This window comes from Salvelinus fontinalis, chromosome 34, assembly GCF_029448725.1.
Source record: "Salvelinus fontinalis isolate EN_2023a chromosome 34, ASM2944872v1, whole genome shotgun sequence".
NCBI lineage: Eukaryota > Metazoa > Chordata > Actinopteri > Salmoniformes > Salmonidae > Salvelinus > Salvelinus fontinalis.
The window spans coordinates 38,746,793-38,774,224 of NC_074698.1; the positions used below are offsets into that span (position 1 = coordinate 38,746,793).

A 27,432-nucleotide genomic window follows, 5' to 3' on the forward strand; every position below is an offset into this window, starting at 1 on the left:
TTCCAGAAGGGCGTTTTATTACAAGTCCATCAACAGAACAGGCACAGGACCACAACAGCAGCCACTAAGAAACAGGAACGTAGTCCAGTCAAACACGGAGGAACACACTCCTCTGACTAAACTAACGTGCAGGAAAACAGTCCCGTGAAAACACCTGTGACACCCAAACCAACGACAGGTACACAAACAATCCCGCACAAAACCTAGCGGGTAGGGCGAGATTAAATACCCCACTGATTAGCCTAAACTAGACACAGGTGAACACAAGACAGACAAAACCAAACGAAAAAGAAAAGGGATCGGTGGCAGCTAGTAGACCCGGCGACGACGACCGCTGAGCGCCGCCCGAACAGGGAGAGGAGCCACCTTCGGTGGAAGTTGTAACAGAGTCTCTTCTCTTTCTATGAGTCTCCATTGGCAAACATAATTGGCAAACATCCCTGTAAAGAAGGTCGTTTGTTTCCATGATAATTCAAAGTGAAAAAAAAACAAAAAAACATATAATTTGCCATTTCATAATTGACTCATTCATAATAATTATCATATACCAAGAAAATGAATAATCTGCCAAATGATCTATGCATCCTTTCTGGGCATGACCATCTGTAAATGCCAATTAAGCATAGACATTTATATTATTTGCAGAGGATTAGTATAAGAACCTTTGATGGATTTGCTTTCAATGAGAATAACATATCTATAACTCACATTTCTATGTGAATTTGGTCAGGTCGCCCAAAAACGTACCTATTGCAGCTTTAAAGTAACTCTCCAGTGAAAATCCCACTTTTAAAAGTTAATATTCTGTTAACTTATACCCACATAATGTTGTTAACTCCTCCTTGTGGCCTAACATAAAAATGACAAAAAGTAGTTGACTCGCATTAATATTTTGGTATACGCCCACACAATTTTGTTGTGATACGCCCACAACATTCCAACACAGAAAAGCTTATTTTTAACATGCTTAATTACATTTGTTTTGGAATGGAAAATATGTAACTCATATTGTAACTAATTATCGGTCATATTTCATAAATATCTGGAAACACTGGACAATTACTTTTAGGTGATTTGGACATAAAACGCAAAACAAGCTAATATATGGGGACATTGACTTGTATTGGATTAGCTGTCTACAAGTGGCCAGGTAAACAAAACTAAAGCATGGATTTCTGTCTTAGCTTGTCCATAGACTGCATACAGGGTAAGGAAACCCAATAGGTGATTTTGTAATTTTGGTGAACTATCTCTTTAAGAATGTGACAAAGCCAGAATAAGTCAAATATCATTACCATGTCCTTGGTTTAGTTCATTGAGCACAGGAGTGATGTCTTTGTCCCCAAAGTCCTCTGCCTGATTGACCAGCGCCTGCTTAACCATCTTGTATCCTACCAAAACAATCATTTTCTTGGGTCTAAAGTGAATCGTAAAGATGGAGCCATATTTCTTGGAGAGCTGGACAGATAAAGCATACATAAAGTACACAGTTATGCCTCGTAGTCATATACTGTATGAATAAGCACAAAATAGGACCACACATATGGCTTGTTAAACAGGGGTTTACAGTTGAGGTCAGACCTGGCTTCAAATACTATTCACTGTATTTTAAAGACTTTAAAAAACATTTCAAAATATGTATTTAGACAAATCTTCTTACACTATGTATTTGAACCCAGGTCTGTTTTGTTACCAAGATCCCTGAATGAATATTCCTAGGGTGCATCTCAATATTCTAAAGTGGCCTCATCGCTTACGTTGCAACGCTTTGGTCACTGTCACAAAGTATTTTGGCTACTTGGACAGGACATATCTATTGAAATACATTACAGAACAGAACATTAAACAACATTCACCAGCTAAAAGCATGTACAATGTGCGGAAGTCCGTTCTATCAGTTTGCTTAATGTACTTTTCAAACCTGTTGAAATGGCAAGAAAACTATATGTGAGATAAAACAGATAACATCTCACAGATCAAATCAACAACCTCAACTTAGTTCTCTGAAAGCAACGGAAGACGTCATCTTACCTCGCAGAGAGAGTGATAGAGCTTCTTGAAATCCAGCTGGAGCATGTTACCGAGCAGAGGCAGAGGCCTGGGTCCTGGAGGCTCCTTCCCCTGTTCCTCAGAGTTGGAACCAGAGGAGCGGAGGTAGAGGACCAGCAGAAACACCACAGCCCCCAGCAGTGTCACCGTGCTGGGAGCCTGGAGGAGAAGTCCTACCATAAGAGCCATGGATCTCCACAAGCAGTGCTGTAAGATCAGACAGTGATGTGGTACTGGGAAAAGTGAGTGCCCAACACAACGACTGGCTTACATACAGTTGAAGTCGGAAGTTTACATACACTTTTAGGTTATAGTCATTAAAATTCGTTTTTCAACCCCTCCAAAACTGTTTTGTTAACAAACTATAGTTTTGGCAAGTTGCATCTGAGCTCCTAGAGTGTGCGGCTCTCCTTTATTTTAAAGTTTTCCACTCTGCTAACCAGCACCTGGCCTAATAAGTGTGTGTTTATTTTTCTTCTAAGTCAGTTAGGACATCTATTTTGTGTATGACAAGTAATTTTTCCAACAATTGTTTACAGACAGATTATTTCACTTAAAACTCACTGTATCACAATTCCAGTTTACATACACTAAGGTATATGTGCCTTTAAACAGCTTGGAACGTTCCAGAAAATGATGTCATGGCTTTAGAAGATTCTGATAGGCTAATTGACATCATTTGAGTCAATTGGAGGTGTACCTGCGGATGTATTTCAAGGCCTACCTTCAAACTCCAGTGCCTCTTTGCTTGACATCATGGGAAAATCAAAAGAAATCAGCCAAGACATCAGAAAGAAAATTGCAGACCTCCACAAGCTTGATTCCTCCACAAGTCAGCAATTTCCAAACACCTGAAGGTACCACGTTCATCTGTACAAACAATAGTACGCAAGTATAAACACCATGGGACCACGCAGCCGTCATACTGCTCAGGAAGGAGACGCGTTCTGTCTCCTAGAGATGAATGTACTTTGGTGCACCAAGTGCAAATCAATCCCAGAACAACAGCAAAGGACCTTGAAGATGCTGGAGGAAACAGGTACAAAAGTATCTATATCCACAGTAAAACGAGTCCTATATCAACATAACCTGAAAGGACGCTCAGCAAGGAAGAAGCCACTGCCCCAAAACCGCCATAAACCAGACTATGGTTTGCAACTGCACATGGGGACAAATATCGCACTTTTTGGAGAAATGTCCTCTGGTCTGATGAAACAAAAATAGAACTGTTTGGCCATAATGACCATCGTTATGTTTGGAGGAAAAAGGGAGAAGAGGCTTGCAAGCCGAAGAACACCATCCCAAACGTGAAGCGCGGGGGTGGCAGAATCATGTTGTGGGGTGCTTTGCTGCAGGAGCTTCTGGTGCACTTCACAAAATAGATGGCATCATGAGGCAGAAAAATTATGTGAATATATTGAAGCAACATCAAGACATCAGTCAGGAAGTTAAAGCTTGGTCACAAATGGGTCTTCCAAATGGACAATGACCTCAAGCATACTTTCAAAGTTGTGGCAAAATGGCTTAAGGACAACAAAGTCAAGGTATTGGAGTGGCTATCAAAAAGCCATGACCTTATTCCTATAGAACATTTGTGGGCAGAACTGAAAAAGTGTGTGTGAGCAAGGAGGCCTTACAACCCTGACTCAGTTACACCAGTTCTGTCAGGAGGAATGGGCCAAAATTCACCCAACTTATTGTGGGAATCTTGTGGAAAGCTACCCGAAACGTTTGACCCATGTTAAACAATTTAATGGCAATGCCTCCAAATACTAATTGAGTGTATGTAAACTTCTGACCCACTGGGAATGTGATGAAAGAAATAAAAGCTGAAATAAATAATTCTCTCTACTATTATTCTGACATTTCACGTTCTTAAAATAAAGTGGTGATCCTAACTGAGCTAAGACAGGGAATTTTTACTAGGATTAAACGTCAGGAATTGTGAAACTGAGTTTCAATGTATTTGGCTTATGTATGTAAACTTCCGACTTTAACTGTATATATGCTCAAAAAAATAAAGGGAACACTAAAATAACACATCCTAGATCTGAATGAATGAACTATTCTTATTAAATACTTTTTTCTTTACATAGTTGAATGTGCTGACAACAAAATCACACAAAAATGATCAATGGAAATCAAATGTATCAACCCATGGAGGTCTGGATTTGGAGTCACACTCAAAATTAAAGTGGAAAACCACACTACAGGCTGATCCAACTTTGATGTAATGTCCTTAAAACAAGTCAAAATGAGGCTCAGTAGTGTGTGGCCTTCACGTGCCTGTATGACCTCCCTACAACGCATGGGCATGCTCCTGATGAGGTGGCGGATGGTCTCCTGAGGGATCTCCTCCCAGATCTGGACTAAAGCATCCGCCAACTCCTGGACAGTTTGTGGTGCAACGTGGCAGTGGTGGATGGAGCGAGACATGATGTCTCAGATGTGCTCAATTGGATTCAGGTCTGGGGAACGGGCGGGCCAGTCCATAGCATCAATGCCTTCCTCTTGCAGGAACCGCTGACACACTCCAGCCACATGAGGTCTAGCATTGTCTTGCATTAGGAGGAATCCAGGGCCAACCGCACCAGCATATGGTCTCACAAGGGGTCTGAGGATCTCATCTCGGTACCTAATGGCAGTCAGGCTACCTCTGGCGAGCACATGGAGGGCTGTGCGGCCACCCAAAGAAATGCCACCCCACACCATGACTGACCCACCGTCAAACCGGTCATGCTGGAGGATGTTGCAGGCAGCAGAACGTTCTCCACGGCGTCTCCAGACTCTGTCACGTCTGTCACATGTGCTCAGTGTGAACCTGCTTCATCTGTGAAGAGCACAGGGCGCCAGTGGCGAATTTGCCAATCTTGGTGTTCTCTGGCAAATGCCAAACGTCCTGCACGGTGTTGGGCTGCAAGCACAACCCCCACCTGTGGACGTCGGGCCCTCATACCACCCTCATGGAGTCTGTTTCTGACCGTTTGAGCAGACACATGCACATTTGTGGCCTGCTGGAGGTCATTTTGCAGGGCTCTGGCAGTGCTCCTCCTGCTCCTTCTTGCACAAAGGCGGAGGTAGCAGTCCTGCTGCTGGGTTGTTGCCCTCCTACGGCCTCCTCCACGTCTCCTGATGTACTGGCCTGTCTCCTGGTAGCGCCTCCATGCTCTGGACACTACGCTGACAGACACAGCAAACCTTCTTGCCATAGCTCGCATTGATGTGTCATCCTGGATGAGCTGCACTACCTGAGCCACTTGGGTGGGTTGTAGACTCTGTCTCATGCTACCACTAGAGTGAAAGCACCGCCAGCATTAAAAAGTGACCAAAACATCAGCCAGGAAGCATAGGAACTGAGAAGTGGTCTGTGGTCACCACCTGCAGAAAAACTCCTTTATTGGGGGTGTCTTGCTAATTGCCTATAATTTCCACCTTTTGTCTATTCCATTTACACAACAGCATGTGAAATTTATTGTCAATCAGTGTTGCTTCCTAAGTGGACAGTTTGATTTCACAGAAGTGTGATTGACTTGGAGTTACATTGTGTTGTTTAAGTGTTCCCTTTATTTTTTTGAGCAGTGTATATGACTAGCATGCATACTTCTTAGTTCTAGCTAGCAAATATGGTTAACACTAACTAGCTATCTAGCGCCAACAGGAGTGGAAATTTGGCTGCCTACTTTCCCTCCGTGAGCGGTTCTAGTTATGAAAGGACACTTAAAACAAAGACTGCATTTACACAGGCAGCCCAATTCTGATTTTTTCCCACTATTTGGCAAAAGACCAGAATTGGGCTGCCTGTGTAAACGCAGCCAAAAAGTCTTGCTTGAAGTAAAGTTGTTTACAAACTGTTCTCTAGCTGTCTGGTGGCTAGTTTAATCTTCTCCTTGTCCATTGACGTTAGCTAGTGGTTAGTATGAGCTACTAATTACTATTTACATATAATACATTTGGGTAAATTTGGGCACAAAAATCCAATATAGCACCTTAAAGCTTTCTTTTCCTATTTAAACGGGCCAACCAAATGTATATAACACTAACCGTGTCAGTTATTGATAACCGCTAACGTTAGATGATTGACTCTGCTAAGCTTGGATACACCTCAAAGAAAAATAAGACGTAGGCTTCCGATTAGCCTTTGACTATTTGGTTAGTAATGTCAGACGGCTTCATATGTATTGCTAATCAATAATACACTTCATGATTCTGCTTGACATCGGCAGTAATTCTGCACATTTTTGTTAAATCCCAAAATCCTGGAGTCACTGTCATTCACCAAAATAAATTACATTGAACCAACGTGCAATAGATGTTGAATTGCTGTCTGTGCTCAGTGGTGTTGGTGTTTCATTTACTGGAGAGTGAGACCAAATCATGGACACTGGACAGAGTGGATTTCAGTTGTAGCAAAAGGCAGTTTATTAAAGTCAAAGATATCTTGCCTTGCAGTTTAACGTGACACGGACCTTGTCATATGGCTGGGAAAGAGTCAGCTGAAAAGGATCTCTAAACAAAGATCACAGCAGTTTTTATACATTGAACAATGTAGGTAGTGTCTCTTCGGGTTGATCTTCTGACTGGTCCTGAAGAGTTGGAGGCGGGTCTGCTCTGGCCATAGCAGTAGCCCCATTGGTGCACAGCATGAGTCCTCTGCTCTTGGCACCCGACCAGTAGAGAGGGAGTGAGGTGTGTGTGTTCGTGCGAGATGAAATGTTTGTGTGTGTCTAGGAGTCATGTGATAAGAGGAAACAGTAACTTGCAGTTACTGTCTTGGGGCTAGGGGGTTTCCTAATTGGAGGGATGTGAGCAATTACTTAAGTCAGGAACTGTTTTGTGCGGTCTGCAGTTGTGTAACAATGGGTATCCTGTTCAGGGCATCAGCAGTTTTGTATTTTAGTCATGGGGTATGTTGAGCAAGCTTTTAATCCTTTGGTCACAAACAGGCTCTAAAGGTTAACTAGTCTGACCGTTGAGTTAGCTAACCCAATGGTACTGTATGCACAAGCTATATGTATGTTCATATATATATGTAGATGTGGTTATGTATCTATGCATAAGCTAGATATATATTTATTATATATAAGTGGGAAGCTATCACTATGGAGAACATTCACTATAAGATTTCATAAACTGTTAAAGGCTTAAAGTGGAATTGACAGCATTTAGCAACATTAAATATTTGTATCATCTGTTCATATACACCCACAGGAAGAATGACACTTTTTTAATATTCTGACAAGCGAGTACTTAGATATAAATGTATACAATGTTTGGGAATGACGTATAGTAAGGCATTTGTGAAAATTATATAGCAATAGAGTCGGAAAGCGGCCGTGCATTTGGACAATGAATAGACACTGCATTAAATAAAACCATCTGTCTTGTCCAGGACCGGATTCTACACAGACCGGTGCGCCTTAGCCAATCAGAGTAGGCCTATATGCAAATAAGCCAGTTGCCACAAGGCCAGTGTTGCCAACTTAGCGACTTTGTGGCTATATTTAGCGAGTATTTAGAACCCTCTAGCGACAAATATTCAAAAAAGCGACTAGCGACAAATCTAGCAACTTTTTCAGGTGTTATTGGAGACTCTGACATGCTGACCACACCGGACACAGAGCGTGTGCGAGCGTTGCAAAATAAATGTAGAAACCCATGTTATTCCATTATTGCACCCACACTGCTTGCGCGTGCCAACGAGCGTCTGCGACACCAAGGGCTAAAATAGATGTCGTTCCTATTTCAGACGCAGATCGCGCTGCAAGTCCTGCCTCTCCCATCTCATTGGTTTATAGAAGCAGGTACCCACGTGCCATCTCCTCATTGGTTATACCCACGTGGGTGATAGAAAGGCGAACTGTTTTGCCGGTAGTCGTGGTAATACAATGAAAGTTTAGATGCGATCACCATATCATTTAAATGATGAAAAAGCCTGGAAGGAGGAGAGATGACTAGAAATGATTCGGTTGGCCGTTTTATGTGTGGATTAATTGTCGGAGTAGAAATCCTTGTGCATTTCAGGTAAAATAACAACTCAATGTTTATATCCCAGGACAAATTAGCTAGCTAAATAGGACAAATTAACGTTAGCTAGCAAATGCAAGCTAACTAGCTAAATGACCATACATGTTTAATGCTTTTCGACCTGTCCCCAAATTAATGTCATTGGTTCAGAGTTTGTTTTGATATTTTAACCTGCATGTCGTCAGCGCGTTTGGTGTGGGGGGGCGAAATGAATTTATGCACGATAGCGCACGCGCGCAGCCAGTTTGGGCAAGATGTTACTCTTCTCAATGAGCAACGGGTGCTGCCGTGGGCGTCCCAAGGCACTCACATGCGGCCCAGTCGTTGCGCAGCAGTCCCTCCCAGCTGCAGTCAGAGCAGGAGATGCTTATGAATCACGCATGTGGGAAGCCGCCGTTGGCTGATCCCGCCCTGGCTTACATATTTTTTTTTATTAACAATTAACCTGAATTAGGGCCAGGCTAGTTACCATAATTTTCTCACATTGACAGTTTATTCTATTGTCTCTTTTTGGTCCATTTAGATTGTTAATGTAGATTGTATACAAAAAAAAATGTATGGTTAAAAATGTTCATGTTTTACTGTGACTTGTTGTAGGCTCCTAAGTGGACCATAAGGTTAAAAACCAAACCAAATTAAATTTAAGAAACAAAAAAACAAAAAATTTAATTGAAACTAAGTAACTGCCAGAGTGTCTTTTTTGGGTCACTTTTGTCGGTCCCAAGCTCAGATAAAGGAGGGTTGGAATTGTGAAAGTTCATTTGTAGAAGAAAGCTAGAAGAAAGTTCATTTGTAGTTCTAAACATATTTAGGGTGTTTTTTACTCACTTTTTGTCTCTCCCACGACATTATTATTCCTCTCTCCTACAGCGTCCATCACAATTACATGCACATGGTAAATTATGCAAAATAGGCGATGACGTCATTTAGCGACTTTTAGGACAGCCAATAGCTACTTTCCTTACTGAGGAGTTGGCAACACTGCAAGGGCCTGCAATCATTCACTTTGAACTTAACTATGTGTTTACAGGCAGTAGCAACAGCACGACTTCAGATCATTTGAACACATTCGCCAAAAGCCACCTAATGCAACTGAATGGATTTCTGGAAAAATGTAAATACCAAAGGTGTCCCCTTACATTAGGGAATCATTTTGATCAAACAGCCATGAAACTATTTTCGCTCTCCCTCAATTACCTATGCACATCAACAAGATCAACAACTAATGCTAGCCACAGCGAGATGAGCTAAAATCTACTGAGGGAACATTAGATAAACCCTTTCAAACTTTTTCAGCTAGTTTGCCGTCAAAATTGCCCTGATAAAAGTTGGGGAATAGTAGCCTGCTCGTCCTTCTGCAGCTTGCCTGTCAATGCAAGCATGTCCCTACCCTTGTTTTGACAACGGCATGGGAACTGGCCTGACCACTCTTTTGATCGATGTCAAATACATTTGATTGACAACTAAGAGATATGCTAACTGTGGATAATAGTCGTTCAAGTTCAGCATAGCTAGCTAACCAAATGACAGCTGCAGCATCTAGCTGTAGCCAACGAAAAACAACATGAGGGGGAAAAGTCGGTCACTCACCCACTCCTCCAATGAAATCACAGACAAGACATAGCCTATTTCTTTTTCGTTTTGTACGTGCAACTGCGCCCCAAACTGGCCATTGTTTTCTTAGCTGAAATATGGCCCTTTATAATGTCCACTTATGTACATAGGATCCTGTCGCATTTTAACATATTAAAACCAGAGATAAATAATATTATTCCAGCCGTTGTACTATGATTGCAGAGATGTGCACAATATGCTGCAACCAATATCAAAAAGTATTAACTCCAAATAACAATTTAGCTTTGGATTGTTGTAACATTTAAACTTAAAACATGTTTTTCCTTTTTTTGCACTGCATGGATCACCGGTGCAGTTGATTGCAGCACTCAAAATACCGTATTGTAATGAAACAGGCAGGGAGCAGGTCTCGAACCCTCGACCTCCTAGCCCGAGGTCCGGCGCGCTATCGACTGTGCCGCAAAAGCATGCTGAGCGGCAGAGTCGATTTCCGCGCTTATAAACCCAGGGTCGTTACACTACTCCCTCCTTTCAAAGAGCGCGTCCTCGCGCTAGCTTGCGACTTTACGTCTTACAGGAACGCGCTCACCGGCCAAGCACACGCACTGTCGTGGATGCGAGGTCCGATCACTTCCGACACCAATGTAATGAAACAGCAGGGAGCAGGTCTCGAACCCTCGACCTCCTAGCCCGAGGTCCGGCGCGCTATCGACTGTGCCGCAAAAGCATGCTCGAGCGGCAGAGTCGATTTCCGCGCTTATAAACCCAGGGTCGTTACACTATATTGTAGTTGAGTAGTGTTAGGATTTATGTTTATGCACTATAGCCCGCTACCATATTGTTTGAAGATTAATATTGTTTTGTTACACACACACACAAACAACACAGAGGTGTAGGTGTGTAAAGACTGATCAACATAAAGGGACAGGCTATACAGGCTGTGGTCAATCTGGAGAGGGGAGGGGTGCATATCTCTAAGCCAACCAGGGAGGGTAGAGCACTGGACAATACCATATTAGGAACTGTTTGAGTGTAGAATCGAAGGGAAGACACAAGACGGATCTAATCTACCTAACGACCAGATGCGGACATCTGAGAGAAGGGGACCAGTCTGAGTACCAGAGAAAGGCTGAGCAAAGTTTAAACCGCGCTCATCCTCTACTGTGATAGGCCAACAGACGCGTTGGAACTACGTCATCACGGTATAAGAATAGCTGTTTACGTACTTCCTGCCAGTTCCCTGTTCTACCCTGCGCGGTGATACCACGAACCCGTATATACGAAAATTGCATTTGCCATTTATTGTTTGCATTAATTAATTAAAGAAAGTTAGCAGACCTTGCTTTTTATTTATCCTGATACCGGAGTTGTTACACGCAGCGTTCACAGTAGCCAACCTAGTTTACTGCTCAAATGTTGCTGTAATAGGCCTGCCTACATGTTAATCTTTCGTGTTGTGTTTTGTTGATGGTTTAGTTTTTTTGTTAATCATTGTCAAGCTTTAAAAACCAAAGTCAGACAGCAACAATTTAGAAGCCTAGCTAGGACTGTGGCATGTCTGTACCCCCCCCACCCCCTCGCTGCGCACTGTAAATCGGACACACCAATGCTAGCTCATCGGTCTGTAATTTCATAAAGTAAATGACAGCTCTTGACTCATTTAGACTCGCTTATGTGTCCTATTCGGCCCGAGGGCCTTGTTTGACACATGTACGATAGGCTATTAGCCACTTTATGACTGACTTGTGATCATTGCCCTTGCTAGTTTGATTGTATTGACATTCCCAGCCTTAGTTAGTCGTCCGTTTTTGTTAAAAAAATATTGAGTCATTGAAACTGAAACGGTACATCCCGAATGGGTGACGGCAGCGAACAATTGGGGCGGCAGCGTAGCCTAGTGGTTAGAGCGTTGGACTAGTAACCGGAAGGTTGCAAGTTCAAATCCCCGAGCTGACAAGGTACAAATCTGTCGTTCTGCCCTTGAACAGGCAGTTAACCCACTGTTCCTAGGCCGTCATTGAAAATAAGAATTTGTTCTTAACTGACTTGCCTAGTTAAATAAAGGTAAAAAAAAAAAATGTACCAGACCAGCTGTCATTTACAACCTGATAGCAATATGTTTTGGACTACCAAGAAATGTACTGGTGAATTATATTAATTATGCATTGAACTGCATTCATATATTCTGCAAACAATGCCTTAGGTCATGGATTTTTTAGTAAAATATAACCTATTTTTAAAAAGTCTTAAAGTAAAGTTGGTTTTGAAGCATGAACTGGGAATGTTATATTTTTGACTGATGTGACCGTTTGTTTCATATCTGCAAAGTAGTTAAAAGGCTGTCAGTTCCACTGTAACACTGCCATAAATATTACAACCAAAATAACTTCCTAATTTGTTGGATATTATGTAGCACTTTATTCAAGTACATTTAGTTCTGTACACAGACAGGACATTCTGCACTTTAAGGCTGATCTAGCAGAAGGCAGCAGAGACCTTGCATTGGTGAAGACTTTAATGCTCTTTAAAGACTGATGGCAACATAATCAAAATCCATTATTAAAATGATAGGACATGCTTCTATATTGCTCTTTGTGATTTGATAAGTGTTTCATGTAAAAATGGTAGATAGTCTCGAGGACAAATGTTCCTTTCAGAATGGACAATGAAGTGGTATTCATTTCTATGGGGATATCATGGTTCTAAAATAATGACACATGCTTCAAAAACATAAGAAATCCCTTAAAAACCCAAGACATAACATGTACTGAAACATTTGGCTAAAGGAGAGGTAGTGGATAATTAAATGTACAAATGTGAACAGAGCAGAAGCAACTTTGGATTTAAACTATGGAACAGAACCCTATGGGGTTGGTTTCCCAGACACCAATTTAAGCATAGTTCTGGACTAAAGCTCCTTTTCCAGAATTTCCATTATACATTGAACATGCTTTTAAGTCTCGGACTAGGCTTAATCTGTGTCCAGAAAACTGTCCCTATAAGTCTGGATATGAGTGAACTAAAGCCTTACATGCTGACCACACCAATCGCGTTTATATCCCAGGACAAATTAGCTAGCAATAGCAAGCTAGCTAACTAAACTGACATAAATGTTTAATGCTTTTCGACCTATCCCCAAATGAATATAGTTGGTTCAGAGTTCGTTTTGATATTTCAACCTGCGTGTCCTGATTGCGTCTGGTGTGGGTGGACAAAATCAACATGCGCACAATGGCGCACGCACACGCACGGTCTGGTCAGCATGTTAGAGTGCCTCCACTTTAATGATGTTGAGCTGGGTTTCCTGTGGGGAGACTGTGATGTCTGAGTCCAGGTCAACAGAGGCCTGGGTGGGGGCCATACAGTCCTGGAGAGCTCCCTCTGTGCTGGTGCTGGGATAGTCTGTACTGTCTGTTCCTCTATAGGACTGTGAGTGTGACTGCGTGTATGTGGTGGCGTAAGACTGTGTGCATGAGGGCATGTGTGTTTGAGTGTGTGGCTGCTGTGTGTAGGCTGACGAGTAAGGCTGTGTGTGCGCCAGCGTGTATGTCGGGGTGTGTGTGAGCGTGAGGCTATCGGTGGTACTACTGATGCTGCCTGTCTGGAAGCCGTTGATGCCATGGGGGCTCTGTCCGGACAGTTTGAAGGTCTCTATGGTCTCTAGACTGGAGCTGTCCATCCCGTTGTAGCTGGGCCGGGCCTGGCTACACTGAGCATACCCTCCTTGGCTGAAGGGGAACGTGTCCTGGCTGTAGGAGGCAGAGCCTGAGGCAGGTAAGACCGGGGGTGGGGGAGTTTTGGGATGCTGTCGCTGCTGGTGGAGGCTGGTACAGGGTGCCTCCAGTCTGGAGGCCAGGGTCTGCAGGGTGCTGAGAATCTGCCTCTGGACCTGGGTCTGCTGGACCTGCTCCCTCTCCAGTCGGTACTGCTGCTCCACCAGCATGCGCACCGCCAGGCTCAGGCTGTGGATCTCAGAGCCCAGGGTCTGGACCTGCTCCTGGAGATCCCCACCACTCCCTCCCCCGCATCTCCCTCCAGCCTCCTGGTGAGCTGCCTGCTGAGGGCTGGGGTTCCTGTCTCTCCTGAGAAGGCCCTGGTTCATGCCCTGGCTCCCAGGGCTTTGGAGGCGGATGACAGGGCTACTACCCTGGGAGGTGGGTGGCGGTGGTGGGGGGTTGGGGAGCCGGATGCCCACACGGGGAGGAGCAGGGTGTGGGGAGCGGACAGCTTGGCCACCGACTCTCTGCTGGAACATCTGTCTGGGAACACTGGCTCCTTGCTGGCCATCCAAATTCCTCTGCAGAGTACAAGTCCATTGTAACATGGGTCAGTCGTAACAGGCTAAATATATCAAATTAAAACCTACTTAGAAAGCTGTTCCATGTGCCAATGATTGGTTAGTCTTTACATGACTATGAAGTTTAATTTAAAAACAAATTTATCCATCAATTATCTTTGGTTTTATTGACAGTTTTGAGGCCATGTTTTAAAATATATTTTTGCTGCCTCTCTATTTCTATTATTGACCTTTGGAACATTCTCTATGTATCGACACATATCTTATCAGTAAGATAAGGCCTTTTGATTGGTATAGTTGATGACAATAATTGTTGTATTTTTTCACAAGACTCCCAAGATTGGGGTTAGTTGTTGTAACTCATTGTTACAACTTACCCCTTTACCTAAAATGATATAGCATTTAGACACATGAACATATTTATATCAAATTTCACTTCTTTACATCAACGTTGGCAATGCAACTATGATAAAACCTTTGAAAAAAATGTAAAAGACACATTTTTTATTTTTGAACGCTAATACTAAATATAGTTTTTCAGCTATTCAGTTTCTGGTCAATATGACAAGCCTAAAAGATAACTTGTTTTTTTGTCAATTTTGTGTATTTTCATCCATCTGTTTTAAATCATACCATTGTTGAATTACCCCTAATGTTTTACCATTAAAGACAGTGTTACAATTGTCCCTGCTATTGGGGTAACTTTCATACCTTGGGTCTAAGCCCAAATTGTGAAAAGTATACGTGTAACTGTAGCCTACCTTTAGTTAGCAGACAAAATGTAAGTTGTTCATGTGAAATTCTGAAATCTTTAAATCAAACAGTGTTCAATAAAGATGTTTAAAACAACTTCAAAATGTGTTACTCATGTCCCTGACCTCCCCTACTCATACACTGTAACAAAACACTTTAACTGTCATACTCTTCCCAAGAAATGAACAGAAATCCAACAAAAGGATGACCAAACACTCAGCGCATGCCACGTGTTGGGAGGAACTGCATTGCCTGAGGTAAACCGATCAAAACGAGTGTTTGCTCAACCTTTTGTTTGATTGAAAGATGTACCACTGTTAAACTTTTGTAATGCTGTTCATTTCAATAGACAACTTAAAGATAAATAGTTGATTGTGACGACCCTCCCACTCTGTCTGCCAAATTCTTTCTCTTTGCTCTTGTTTTCCTTAATAGGATGCCAGTGGGCGGAACCGGGAGGGTCGTCAGCTAAATGGGACACACCTGGGCTCGGGTGTGTCCCGGGATAAATACACCTCTTCCCCATTCATTGAGGAGACTCCCTCCATGCAGACACACTGTTAGAGTTTGGTTGTGGCTGTTTTATTTGGCGCCTTTCAACAACCCTCATTATCACATTTATGCAATCAATCACTCACAATTGTTAATTGTTTTTAGTTTACGTTAATAAATATATTTTGTTATTCCTTATCTCCATGTTGTCTCGTCTGGGATCTGAAGGTTGGTTCCTAGACATTTTGGCGTATAGCACTTGGCTGCATTATGGACTAACACTCGTGTTGTTGGGCTTACTAGTATGTGTGTTGTGTTTGGGAGAAAATGTGGCGTTAATGTTTGAGAACTCCGTAGGGGCTTTGTTTGCATCTTTTGTAACAGTTTTTGAGGTGTAATGTTTGGTGCCCAGTGTTGGTTGCCTTTTTTGTTTGGTAAACTTGCTACTGCAGTGGATAGTTTGCTGTGCGCTGCGTTGGAGAGAGGACATTGGTTCGTTTCCAGGTCCCTACCCAGGCTGGAGACTCTTGCCCTACTTGCTGTTGGGACAGCGGTCTGAGGTGAGCACAATCGGCTGTGTACCTCAGTGGAAGATTTGGGAAGGGTAGTGAAACTTGCTACCAGGAGTTAGAGCTTTTCTTTTCCCCCTGTTTTCCCCCTGCTAAGTGACGTGTTTCACTTTGGAATATGTTGGGCATGGTTATTTTGTTTGGTGTCTGTGGACTGAGTAGTTGTCTCGGGGGCACATCTGTGGCTTGGGGAATCTGCCAGCGTGCTGGGTGTCTTTTTTGTATTTTTTCCCCTTGCCAGCGGGCTACAGTGTGTAATTACCCACTCAAATCCGCATGAAGACTAGGGTTGAGTTATTATATGTTTTGGGGAAGCTCCATATACCATCTCTTCTGTGGTGCCCAGTGTGGTTCATTTCTCTTGTGGTCTGGTGTTCTCAGCAGAGGGGAAGAGTTTTTTTTATTTTATTTTTTTTATTTTGTATTTGTGACTATGGCATCTTACGTAGACACGGTCATTCACTTTCCATCAGAGGAACTGTTAGAATTATGTACCTAACAGCAGCTGTTGAAGATTGCTTAACACTACAAAATTGAAATTAGTGATAAATGTCAAATTGTTAGGTTGATTTTGAAGGCCTCTGGAGTGGTGTTCTTGCAGTTACAACTGGGGCAGCTTCTGCTGAGTACTCGCCGTCTCCCCGTAACGTTACGGCTGCACCGTCTGTTAGCCCTAGTATTCTTTTTGAACAGCAGAAAGAACTGCTTCTGTTACAGCTAAAGGATGATTGGGTAAAGTATGAAAAGGAATTGCAATTTAAACAGGATTTGGAGCGTGCAAAAATAAAGCTGCAACCAAAGCGGCTTGAGTTGGTTAGGGAAGGAAAGCTCTCAGGAGAGTATGCTCTGGGAAGTTGACCCAGATTTACAGAGGGGTTGTTCCTCTTTTGGTCGTGCCCCGGACACATTTGATATTGTTGGAAACTTACAGTTCATTTCATTGTTTGAACGTGTTGCTGATGCTAGGAGTTGGCCTGATTCTGACCGTCCTTGTTGGTTCCCGGTTTTATGGGGGTGAAGGCCACCCTACCACTCTGTCTGCTAAAATCTTTCTCTTTGCTCTTGTTTTCCTTAATAGGATATCCGTGGGAGCCGGGAGGGTCGTCAACGAAATGGGACACACCTGGGCTCGGGTGTGTCCCAGGATAAATACACCTCTTCCCCATTCATTGAGGAGACTCCCTCCATGCAGACACACTGTTAGTTTGGTTGTGGCTGTTTTATTTGGCACCTTTCAACAACCCTCATTATCACATTTATGCGTGCAATCACTCACTCACACACAATTGTTAATTGTATTTAGTTTACGTCAGTTAATAAATATATTTTGTTATTCCTTATCTCCATGTTGTCTCCCTTTTTGTTACGAACTTTGAGCCGGTTCGTGACATTGATGAATCGACACCATTTAAAATAATTGTGTATATGACGGTGAGTTTCCTTTGCCTTGTACTCACCACTTGAGTAAGCCTCTGAGGTCCTGGGTCATAGGACTGTGGTTGATCTGCTGCCACAGGTCTCTGGACATCAGAACCAGGAGCATTAGACTGTTCTCTTCTCAGCAGAGCTGCTACCTGCTGGTAGGACTGATAAGAAGAGTCTCTTATCTGGGGGAAATAAAGATCCAATCAAAGCCTAGAAATGACATGATCACCACAGTAATAACACCTCTCATATGATCATTTGTTTCAAACCAGGGTTGTTCAGGAAGTGGAAACATTTTGAAATTGAGTGTACTGTGTGGGGGTACTACCTGAACATGTACAACAAGAAATGCAATTTATTTTACTGAAACATTTCAGAAGGATTGTAAATTTAGAGCTTGGGTACCCGTCTGTTTCTGCTACAATTCTACTCCTTGACATGCAAAATAAGAAAGAGTACAAGGAGTGTAATGTAAGCAAAACAGGTTCTGGATTTTTATGTAAATTACACTACTGAAAGATTTACCCAACATGTAGACTCCACCATACTACAGGCCTTTTCTGTATGGTCTTCCCCAGGCTTTCAAACAGAACGTGAGAAGCCTGAGTGGTATACTACAAAGCAGGATTAATGACTTAGCCAACAACTTGCCTAAATATTTTGAAATAACGTTACATTTAGAAAGATAAGATTGAAATGGACATCGTCTAATTGACAACCAAAAACATCTACATTTAGATTTCTTAATGAACCAGAAAGTTAGTTCTGGTTTATCAAAGTTAGCTGGCTAACTCAATTGATCATGCTTTGGAATATGAGGGCTTCTGAGGCTATCCCCAGGCTAATTGTGCAGAGCGCATAAATGCCGAGGCTCGTTGATGAACTCAATGTGCTGTACTCAGTACAGGATCATAGGCCTAATTATATCCATTTGTACACTGCAAAATGACCTGAAGTAATCCCAAACCGATATTGTATTTGACAATACCAGAATAATGACATACCTCCATTACATTGAGACACTATCACATCTCTATTTATTGGTCTGAATATTTGGGATCAAATTTTCTTTATATATTTTTTATGAAATCTTTATTTTTTTAATATAAAAAAAACAGTAGGCCAAATACAATTGCTTGCAGCCTCAATTTGGCCCACCGGCCGCCAGTTACCAACCCTTTCTGTATATATCTACTCAAACTTGATGTCTCTGCACCCTTTTTGGTTTTAGTGAATCACACGACTATGAGACGTGCCTACCTTTGCTCTATGAGACAAAGCCTTATCCAGAAGCCTTTTGCGTGCTGCCAGTATGGGGTTAGTAGCTGGCGAGGGCGTGGCTCTCTTACGCATGTAGGCCCCTGTCACAGTCACAGCCGCTGCTCCTGCGGGTGGAAGACCCCTCTGTTGAGAGTTCTGAGCCAATGATGTGACACTGACAATCTGGATGTCCTTATCCTCATTCTTGTTCCCTTCCTCCTGTTTCTCTGTCCTGTTGCTCTGTCCTCTGCCGGCGCCTTCACCTCCTGTCCCAGACGGCCCCTGACCCCTGACTTCAGGAGGAGTGGAGCCAGGACACTGCTTGGCGAACTCTGATGCCGCAACATAGCCTGCGTGGCGTGACGCCTCCCGCAGTAGATTCCGTATTTGCTGGTCGTTCCAGCCCTCCCGGCTCCCACCATCTCCCCTCCCTGCCCCAACCCCAGGTGTGGTCTGTGGGTCTGGGGCTGCAGCACTTTCACCACCCCTCTGGACCTTCTTCCTCTGGAACTCCTTGAGGTACAGGTAGATGGCCTGGGCAGACACCCGGATGTTCTCCAGCTCCAGCACCGCCTTGATCTTGCGGAAGCTCAGGCCCGCCTGCCGCAGCTCCACCACCTTGCGCTTGGCAGCATCGTCCAGACGGCCCATGGTTGGTCACTCACTCCAGGCTGCTCCACTGGAAGAGCCCTTCTCCAATCGGGACTTAGGCTACTTCTATCTGTTGAGAGACAGAGAATTCACTACTAACTGTAGTAAATAGGTCATTTGGAATTAGACTTTCAAACATAAATACATTAGGCTAGTGTAGTTAAACTGATCAGAAATCACACAGATGGCACCAATTCTATCACATAATCTTCTTCACCTGAAACCTCACATTGATAGCTAGACTGACATGAAAAGCAATTTAACTTGTGAAGGACAGGACTCCAGGCAAAATTGACTGATTATTTTTAGCAAAATACATAAATTATTAGCTAGATTTAATAAGCTAAATAAACATAATACATAAGCCAATAGAACACGGCTGGCAGTGTATCCTAGCCTCTGCCACAGACTTCCACCTGAACTAAGCTTGGAAGCCGTAGCGTAGTCTACCTTCATTACTCCACCGGTACCAGCAGTCTAGCATCAACGTAGGGGACACTGTGTACTGTCCACTGTCTAGCTAGTAAATATTTGAGCTAGATAGAATCAAACCTGTCCCACAATGTGAACACATAGCCTAACGGTCCTAACCTAACGTTGAAAAAAGGAAAGGATTTTATCTATATAGCTAACTAACGTGAGCTAGTTCTAGGTAATAATTTTTGATCGTGGTGCCAACTCACCTCAATACGATACTGCACGTTTTCAGCTAATTTGAAAATAACCCATATCGTTTCTTTTAGTGTGCAAGCTAAATCGTTAGGGGAAAACATACATTTTTATCAAGTAACTATTAGCTAACCTTACTGGTAGAACCAGTGGTCGAGGGTTGATAGCTAGCTAAAGATTTTAATATGAATGTTGACAAAAGAGAAAATGTGGAAAACGTCATTTAGGCGACTACGTCATCATTACGCGTCAGATTTAGCACAGAGGAACGAGTGGTTGAGCCTGCATCCGACTCGAACGAAATGTACGTATTCTGGGTTTATATAACTATTTCTATTCCATATTACGATCTTCTCAATGTTGACCATTTTGGCATTACATTAGATACATTTTAATGCTTGAGCTACATCAACAGAGCAGGGCACAACGTTGCTAATTAGCTATCGTTTCTGGCCTTGCTTGTTCTATGAATGGAGGAAGGCAATGGCGGTCGCATAAACGCAACATATAAACAGTTAGATAGCGTTTGAAGATGAAGAACTTAATACTAATGCTGTTCGGAGCGATCTTACTAGTACTGTGTCTACACTTTCTCGCACACTGCACGAGCTAGTTTATGTCCATACTAGCTAGTTCTCTTAATTAGCCCTACATTCTGATTATTTAGCTAACGCTAACGTTAGCTAAATCACAATTGTATTTAACCAACATTGGAGAGCAAGCTAGATAGTTTATTGGTGATGAGTGAATAAGACTGTTATACTGCAACTGCCCCTGGCTTATTTTATAATGCAACTTATTAGCAAATTAGCAGCATTTGTAATGTATTCATTGTCTTTTTAATTGCATCTAACTAACTTAATTGACATATTTTTTTTCACTTACTTAGGGCACCGTCACCCACAAAGCGTAAGGAGGAGGAAAAGTCAAAGGACAGGGGAAAAGAGAAGACTGCCACCAAGGAAGGGGGGGACAAGGAGAGAGGCAGGGAGAAGGGCCACAAACGACGCAGTGCATCCACTGGGAGCAGCAGCAGGTGAGATGCCTCCCCTTGCTCTTTCAGACTATGTACAATGTTTAACTACCTCAAACAGTGCTTTAGGACACACTAGCTAGGGCTTTTCACACTGCTAAGCCAAGCTGGAATGCCCTATGTTCCAAAGTGGGCCAAGAGGTTAATTGGACACGAATTTCAGATGGTACCTCCCTGTTTTGCACAGTTTCCTTTGATTGTGTGCCTAATGAACACAACCCTTGTTGCTGGCTTGTTTGTGTATGTATATCTTACTACCCAGCTCCAGCAGCAGCTCTGGCTCCAGCTCTGGTTCCTCCAGCGGCTCTAGTTCCTCTGGCACCAGCCGCTCTGGGTCTTCCCGGTCCAGCTCCTCCAGCTCATCTAGTTCCTCTGGGTCGCCCGATCCCGGCCGCCGCCGCCACGACAACCGTCGCCGCTCCCGCTCCGCGTGAGTACTAGCTGATACGTTGTGATTGTGGTGCTAAACAGTGTCTGCTCATCGGGACAATCCCTGGGTTCACATAGTATTTGAAATCGTCCAAATATTTTATCTTAGTCTAGGACAATGGAACCAGTGGCACACACTGAACGTAGTTGAAATATGTCAAATACTATTTGAACCTTAGGTCTGGTTGAGAATGCCGTTTTATCATGATCAAAATGGTCCAGTTGTGGGAAAAACTACACGTTTGTCCCACTTTAAACAGTGTCTTTTCACTTAGTAAACTCTCATGGTTTTGTAATGACTGTCCATTGTGCTATAGGTCCAAAACACAGAAGAAGGGAGATGACAAGGAGCGAAGGAGAAGGAGCCCGAGCCCCAAGCCCACCAAAGTTCACTTAGGAAGACTGACCAGAAATGTGACCAAGGTGAGGGACTACACGACACGGCTCATCCTAGCTGTGTTTCTGGGCTTACTACAGTTGGTGTGCAAGTGTAAATAAACCCAAATTCAACAACGGGAATTCTGTATGTAAAATGTATAGATATTTTTGAAGTCACACTTTACTTGAAGGTGGTATAATACACAAGGAATTCATAACACCTTTCTGAGTGTTGCAGTCAATCATTAATAACAACATTCATAACACCTTTCTGAGTGTTGCAGTCACACATTAATAACAACCTTCATAACACCTTTCTGAGTGTTGCAGTCACACATTAATAACAACCTTCATAACACCTTTCTGAGCATTGCAGTCAAACATTAATAACAACCTTCATAACACCTTTCTGAGTGTTGCAGTCAAACATTAATAACAACCTTCATAACACCTTTCTGAGCGTTGCAGTCAAACATTAATAACAACCTTCATAACACCTTTCTGAGTGTTGCAGTCAATCATTAATAACAACCTTCATAACACCTTTCTGAGTGTTGCAGTCAATCATTCATGAAAACATTCATAACACCTTTCTGAGTGTTGCAGTCACACATTAATAACAACCTTCATAACACCTTTCTGAGTGTTGCAGTCAATCATTAATAACAACCTTCATAACACCTTTCTGAGTGTTGCAGTCACACATTAATAACAACCTTCATAACACCTTTCTGAGTGTTGCAGTCAATCATTAATAACAACCTTCATAACACCTTTCTGAGTGTTGCAGTCAATCATTCATGAAAACATTCATAACACCTTTATCATTCACAAGGAGTTTTCAAAATAAAATATCAAATAGATCTTCATTTATCCATTGTTCAATCCATTGTTCAATTTATCCATTGCACACACACATTACCGGTCAAAAAGTTTAGAACACCTACTAATGCATGTGTTTTTCTTTTATTTTTTACTGTTTTCTACATTGTAGAATAATAGTGAAGACATCAAAACTATGAAATAACACATATGGAATCATGTAGTAACCAAAACAGTGTTAAACAAATCAAAATATTTTTTATATTTAAGATTCTTCAAATACTCCCCCTTTACCTACCTTGATGACAGCTTTGTATACTCTTGGCATTCTCTCAACCAGCTTCACCTGGAATGCTTTTCCAACAGTCTTGAAAGAGTTCCCACATATGCTGAGCACTTGTTTGCTGCTTTTCCTTCACTGCGGTCGGACTCATCCCAAACCATAATTTTTTTTTTAGGTCATGTGATTGTGGAGGCTAGGTCATCTGATGCAGCACTCCATCACTCTCCTTCTTGGTAAAATAGCCCTTACACAGCCTGGAGGTGTGTTGGGTCATTATCCTGTTGAAAAACGAATGACTAAGTCCAAACCAGATGGGATGGCATGGCATATCGCTGCAGAATGCTGTCGTAGCCATGCTGGTTAAGTGTCCCTTGAATTATAAATACATCACTGACAGTGTCACCAGCAAAGCACCATCACACTACCTCCTCCATGCTTCACGGTGGGAAATACACATGCAGAGATCATCCGTTCACCCACACCACGTCTCGCAAAGACACAGCGGTTGGAACCAAAATTCTCAAATTTGGACTCAAGCCCAAAAGACAAATTTCCATCAGTTTAATGTCCATTGCTCGTGTTTCTTGGCCCAAGCAAGTATCTTCTTCTTATTGGTGACCTTTAGTAGTGGTTTCTTTGCAGCAATTCGACCATGAAGGCCTGATTCACACGGCCTCCTCTGAACAGTTGATGTTGAGATGTGTCTGTTACTTGAACTTTGTGAAGCATTTATTTGGGCTGCAACCTGAAGTGCAGTTAACTCTAATGAACTTATCCTCTGCAGCAGAGGTAACTCTGGGTCTTCCTTTCCTGTGGCGGTTCTCATGAGAGCCAGTTTCATCATAGAGCTTGATGTTTTTTACGACTGCACTTGGAGAAACTTTCAAAGTTCTTGAAATGTTCCGTATTGACTGACCTTTATGTCTTAAAGTAATGATGGACAGTTGTTTCTGTTTGCTTATTTGATCTGTTCTTGACATAATATGGACTTGGTCTTTAACCAAATAGGGCTGTCTTCTGTATATCCCCCTACCTTGTCACAACACAACTGATTGGCTCAAACACATTAAGAAGGAAAGAAATTCTGCAACTTAACTTAACAAGGCACACCTGTTAATTGAAGTGCATTCCAGGTTACTACTTCATGAAGCTGGTTGAGAGAATGCCACGGGTGTGCCAAAGCTGTCATCAAGGCAAAGGGTGGCTATTTGAAGAATCTCAAATATATATTTTTATTTACTTTTTTACTTTTTTTGCTTACTACATGATTCCATATGTTATTTCATAGTTTTGATGTCTTCACTATTATTCTACAATGTCAAATAGTACAAATAAATAAGAAGCCATGAATGAGTAGGTGTTCTAAAACTGTATATATTGATATTTTGGGATATTGAAATATATTTCACAGCGGTTTAGATGGTACAATGATTCTCTACACTATAGCCTACATTGCTTGTTTTGTCACATAAACTGAAATGAGTTGACCATTTTAGTATTTTAGCAGCTATCTATAGCGGAGTGATTTCTACATGTTGCGCCTTAAAGTAAAAATGTACTTATTCTCTTTGAATGAGTTGTATGTCGAGACCATGTTGGAAGTCATTTTGATCTTCTGTTGAACAGGACCACATCCAGGAGATCTTTGCCACCTACGGCAAGATCAAGATGATTGACATGCCAGTGGAGAGGCTCCACCCAAACCTGTCCCGGGGCTACGCCTATGTGGAGTTCGAGACTCCAGAGGAGGCCCAGAAGGCCCTGAAACACATGGATGGTGGTACGAGGGCAACTTGGGCATGTTCACTAGGCCACAGCGTAGTAGAATGTTTTGCAAATGAAAATGAGCAATTCTTATTGGACAAGTTCAGATAGTTCCTCTTGGTTTCTGGTCATTTCGTGCCTATTGAACACAACCTTGTAGACTGTAAGAATAACAGACCTGGTACATACTTTTTTGAGCTACAAGTAATACATTCCCATTGTAGCCAATTAAACCTGGCTGTTACACTGGTTGCACGAACAGCACGTGACTGGAGATGAGCTGTGAGAGGCTTTTTAATTTTCTCCCAGTCGATGTGTGACTCACGAAGGATTAACGCTTAGTGGTTTGTGCTTCGTCCGTGATACCAGCTCCCAGTGGAGCAGCTAAAAACATACAATGATTGTGTTCTTTCATGCGAATGCTACGTCCTTAATGTATCATTTCTGGAAGACAGTGCAGAGCCTTTGTTGGACTATTGGCTAACCCCTTGTACTGCTTTGTGTCCGTCTGAAATCTCAATGTTTTGGAGTTTAGATACATTTTAACAGAGATGTTTCTAGCATGACGTTGAGGTTTGTGCGTATTTCTGTCTTTCCTCTGTTCCAAGGTCAGATTGATGGTCAGGAGATCACCACCTCTGCTGTGCTGGCTCCAAGGATACGCCCTCCCCCTCGCAGACAGTCACCCCCACGCAGAATGCCCCCACCTCCCCCCATGTGGCGCCGCACCCCACCTCGCATGAGGAGAAGGTTAGTGTTGGCCCTGGTCGGATGGCCCGAGCCCTGGTGGGTCTGGTGGTTTGATAGCCCTGCTCTGATAGCTCTAGCCCATGTTATGGTGACCTGGACGTCCTGGATTTATAGTACAATACTGGTAACAAATACTTGCTTCAATCACCAATTTCAACAGTAATTTGAATCCTCCAATCTGACCTACTGTCCTGAGAACATTCCTGTAGTGTTTAATTCTCTACTCCTAGCGCCTCTAGCTTCTTGTGGTGTAATATGTTGACCTGTTGATAGTTTCTTCAAGTGATGCAATATAAAGGTACTTTACTGACACATACGTGATGCTTTGTTTACCTGCAGGTCTCGGTCACCAAGGAGACGGTCCCCCGTGCGCCGACGCTCCAGGTCCCCGGGGCGCAGACGTCATCGTTCCCGCTCCAGTTCCAACTCCTCACGGTAGAGGAACAAAGCTACCCCCCCTGCTCACCCCAACAACCCAGGGTGAATGTATTTTCCATGATTACTTGCATCCTGTCCCCTCTTCTCTTCTTGAAAATGCATTGGAGGACAAAATCGTAATGTTCCTTCTCCTCCATTGTGCTTTGAGGTGGCGAGAAGAGAGGATGAAAGGAATCAAGGAAATACAATTGAGCTTGTACCTCAAAAGAATTTGTCTGAAGTGAACAGTCTAGTTTTTTTGTTTGTCTCATTACGTTTTTCCAATTTTCATTTTAAGGTTCCCACACAGTCGTTCAGATTACTTGTTGATCGTCATATCCTTTGTTATCCATTCAGAGGTCAGGCTTTGTTTTAGTACTAATGATTTGCTCAAGATGTGTAGCCTGTCTTTTCACCACTGTGTACTGATTTTGTACATGCTTTGAAAATAAAAAGGAAGAAACTTCAACCTCAAACTTTTTGTCAATTTCTGTGGCTTTTTTAAGTCTATGTTTATTGACTAGCTAGAGACACATTTCTATATTTCGCCATATAAGAAACACATGCACACATTTAAACCCGTACGCTACTTGTCCTTTAATTGATAAAATGTCTAGCACAACTAGCTGTGTTTCTTTTGAACACTTTACACATTTTTGAATTCCACCTCTGTAAAAGTCCTTTCCCTGATGACACTAGTGGAGGAGCAGTGTGATTTCATACAAGCGCACTTGTTTCTACAGTTCCTTGCCTCCGATCCTCAATTGCTTTTGACCTTTTTCAAAAGGAGGCGAGTAGAGGACATGAGGAAGGGAGAATATCTCATTGAGATTCTCCCATGATTAGTGTAGTAAGGTTTAAACTTCTCCAGGAGAGGGCATTATCTTCATATACAACTGGTTTATTTTAGCACACCTGTGTGTTCAGTCGAGCACAGAACGCTTTGCACCATTCTTCAACAGTCTTACCGGTATGTTTGCTCTTGTTCAGTGGGTGTGATGGGATATGACCTGATTGATATGGGTGTGACCATTTGAATCTCAAAACGTATGCAGCACGTCATACTAAATCACCCTCTGGGCTATATAATCACATCATTCTTCAACTGATCGTTCAGAACCGTCCGTTTCTGTTTAAATAAGTTATTGTAATTGGGGGGAAAGCCATTAATTCAACATATAACCATGTGTCTGATTAGTGTTGTTCACTTTGACTTATAAGACAAAAGTTTGTATTGTAGTTATTCACCCTGAGGGCTTTACTACGAAGTGGGATAGAGGACTTAGCAGCTGACTTTGGTCAATTCTGAATTCAACTTGGCTCACCTTTTAGCCAGGTACATTTTTATGGCAACGAATCCTTCAGCTCTAACCTGCTCCAGGCCAGACTAACTCCACTTCAGATAGCGTTTAGCTGGCGTCGTAGTATACCCCTCTGGTCTGTAAATCGAAGTGCAGGTTTAGAACATAGATGGGGGTACAATGGCTGATCGTGACTTACTATCTGACTTCAGAATGAATCAAGGAAATTGACCTAAAAGGTCGTCACGGGTTGTAATTGAAGGTGTTTGAACAGTGGTGTTCCCTTAACTTGATTGCTTCACCATGATCATTATCTACTTTAATGATTATCAATAGTTCTCTGTCTGTTTGTGATGCCCAGCCTAAAATGATGGTGATGGAGCTCATGCTCTTCTCTTGTATTCTGTGTGATGACAACACCCCCCAAAGACCACACAGTGGGCCACACTGTAGTGCTAGATGACCTTGAGGTCTCCCTCCTCTCATGTTCT

General features: G+C 42.6%; 2 protein-coding genes and 1 long non-coding RNA gene across 5 annotated transcripts; 1 reads left to right on the forward strand and 2 right to left on the reverse strand.

Annotated features, from left to right (window-relative positions):
- LOC129833867 (uncharacterized) lies at positions 1–1,626 on the reverse strand. Its single transcript, XR_008756128.1, has 2 exons — positions 1,296–1,626; positions 1–440 (listed from the first exon to the last, which is right to left on the reverse strand). It is a non-coding gene; the product is annotated as an uncharacterized LOC129833867 (long non-coding RNA).
- A 10,413-nt stretch (positions 1,627–12,039) lies between these two features.
- On the reverse strand, positions 12,040–19,977 carry LOC129833869 (uncharacterized). 3 transcript variants are annotated; one of them, XM_055898710.1, is made up of 4 exons: positions 19,779–19,977; positions 18,445–19,165; positions 17,217–17,366; positions 12,040–13,945 (listed from the first exon to the last, which is right to left on the reverse strand). In XM_055898710.1, the coding sequence occupies exons 2-4, from the start codon at positions 19,093–19,095 to the stop codon at positions 12,914–12,916; spliced, it is 1,833 nt and encodes a 610-aa protein (XP_055754685.1). In that variant the 5' UTR covers positions 19,096–19,165; positions 19,779–19,977; the 3' UTR covers positions 12,040–12,913. The 3 variants fall into 3 exon arrangements, with proteins under 3 accessions (XP_055754685.1, XP_055754686.1, XP_055754684.1); XM_055898711.1 differs by having other exon boundaries at positions 17,217–17,345; positions 18,445–19,194; XM_055898709.1 differs by having other exon boundaries at positions 18,445–19,194.
- On the forward strand, positions 19,963–26,116 carry LOC129833870 (RNA-binding protein with serine-rich domain 1-like). The gene is made up of 7 exons (XM_055898712.1): positions 19,963–20,068; positions 20,654–20,800; positions 21,060–21,227; positions 21,544–21,649; positions 24,336–24,489; positions 25,082–25,223; positions 25,563–26,116. Coding segments are annotated over exons 1-7 (819 nt in total). The 5' UTR covers positions 19,963–20,066; the 3' UTR covers positions 25,663–26,116.
- Positions 26,117–27,432: the final 1,316 nt, after the last annotated feature.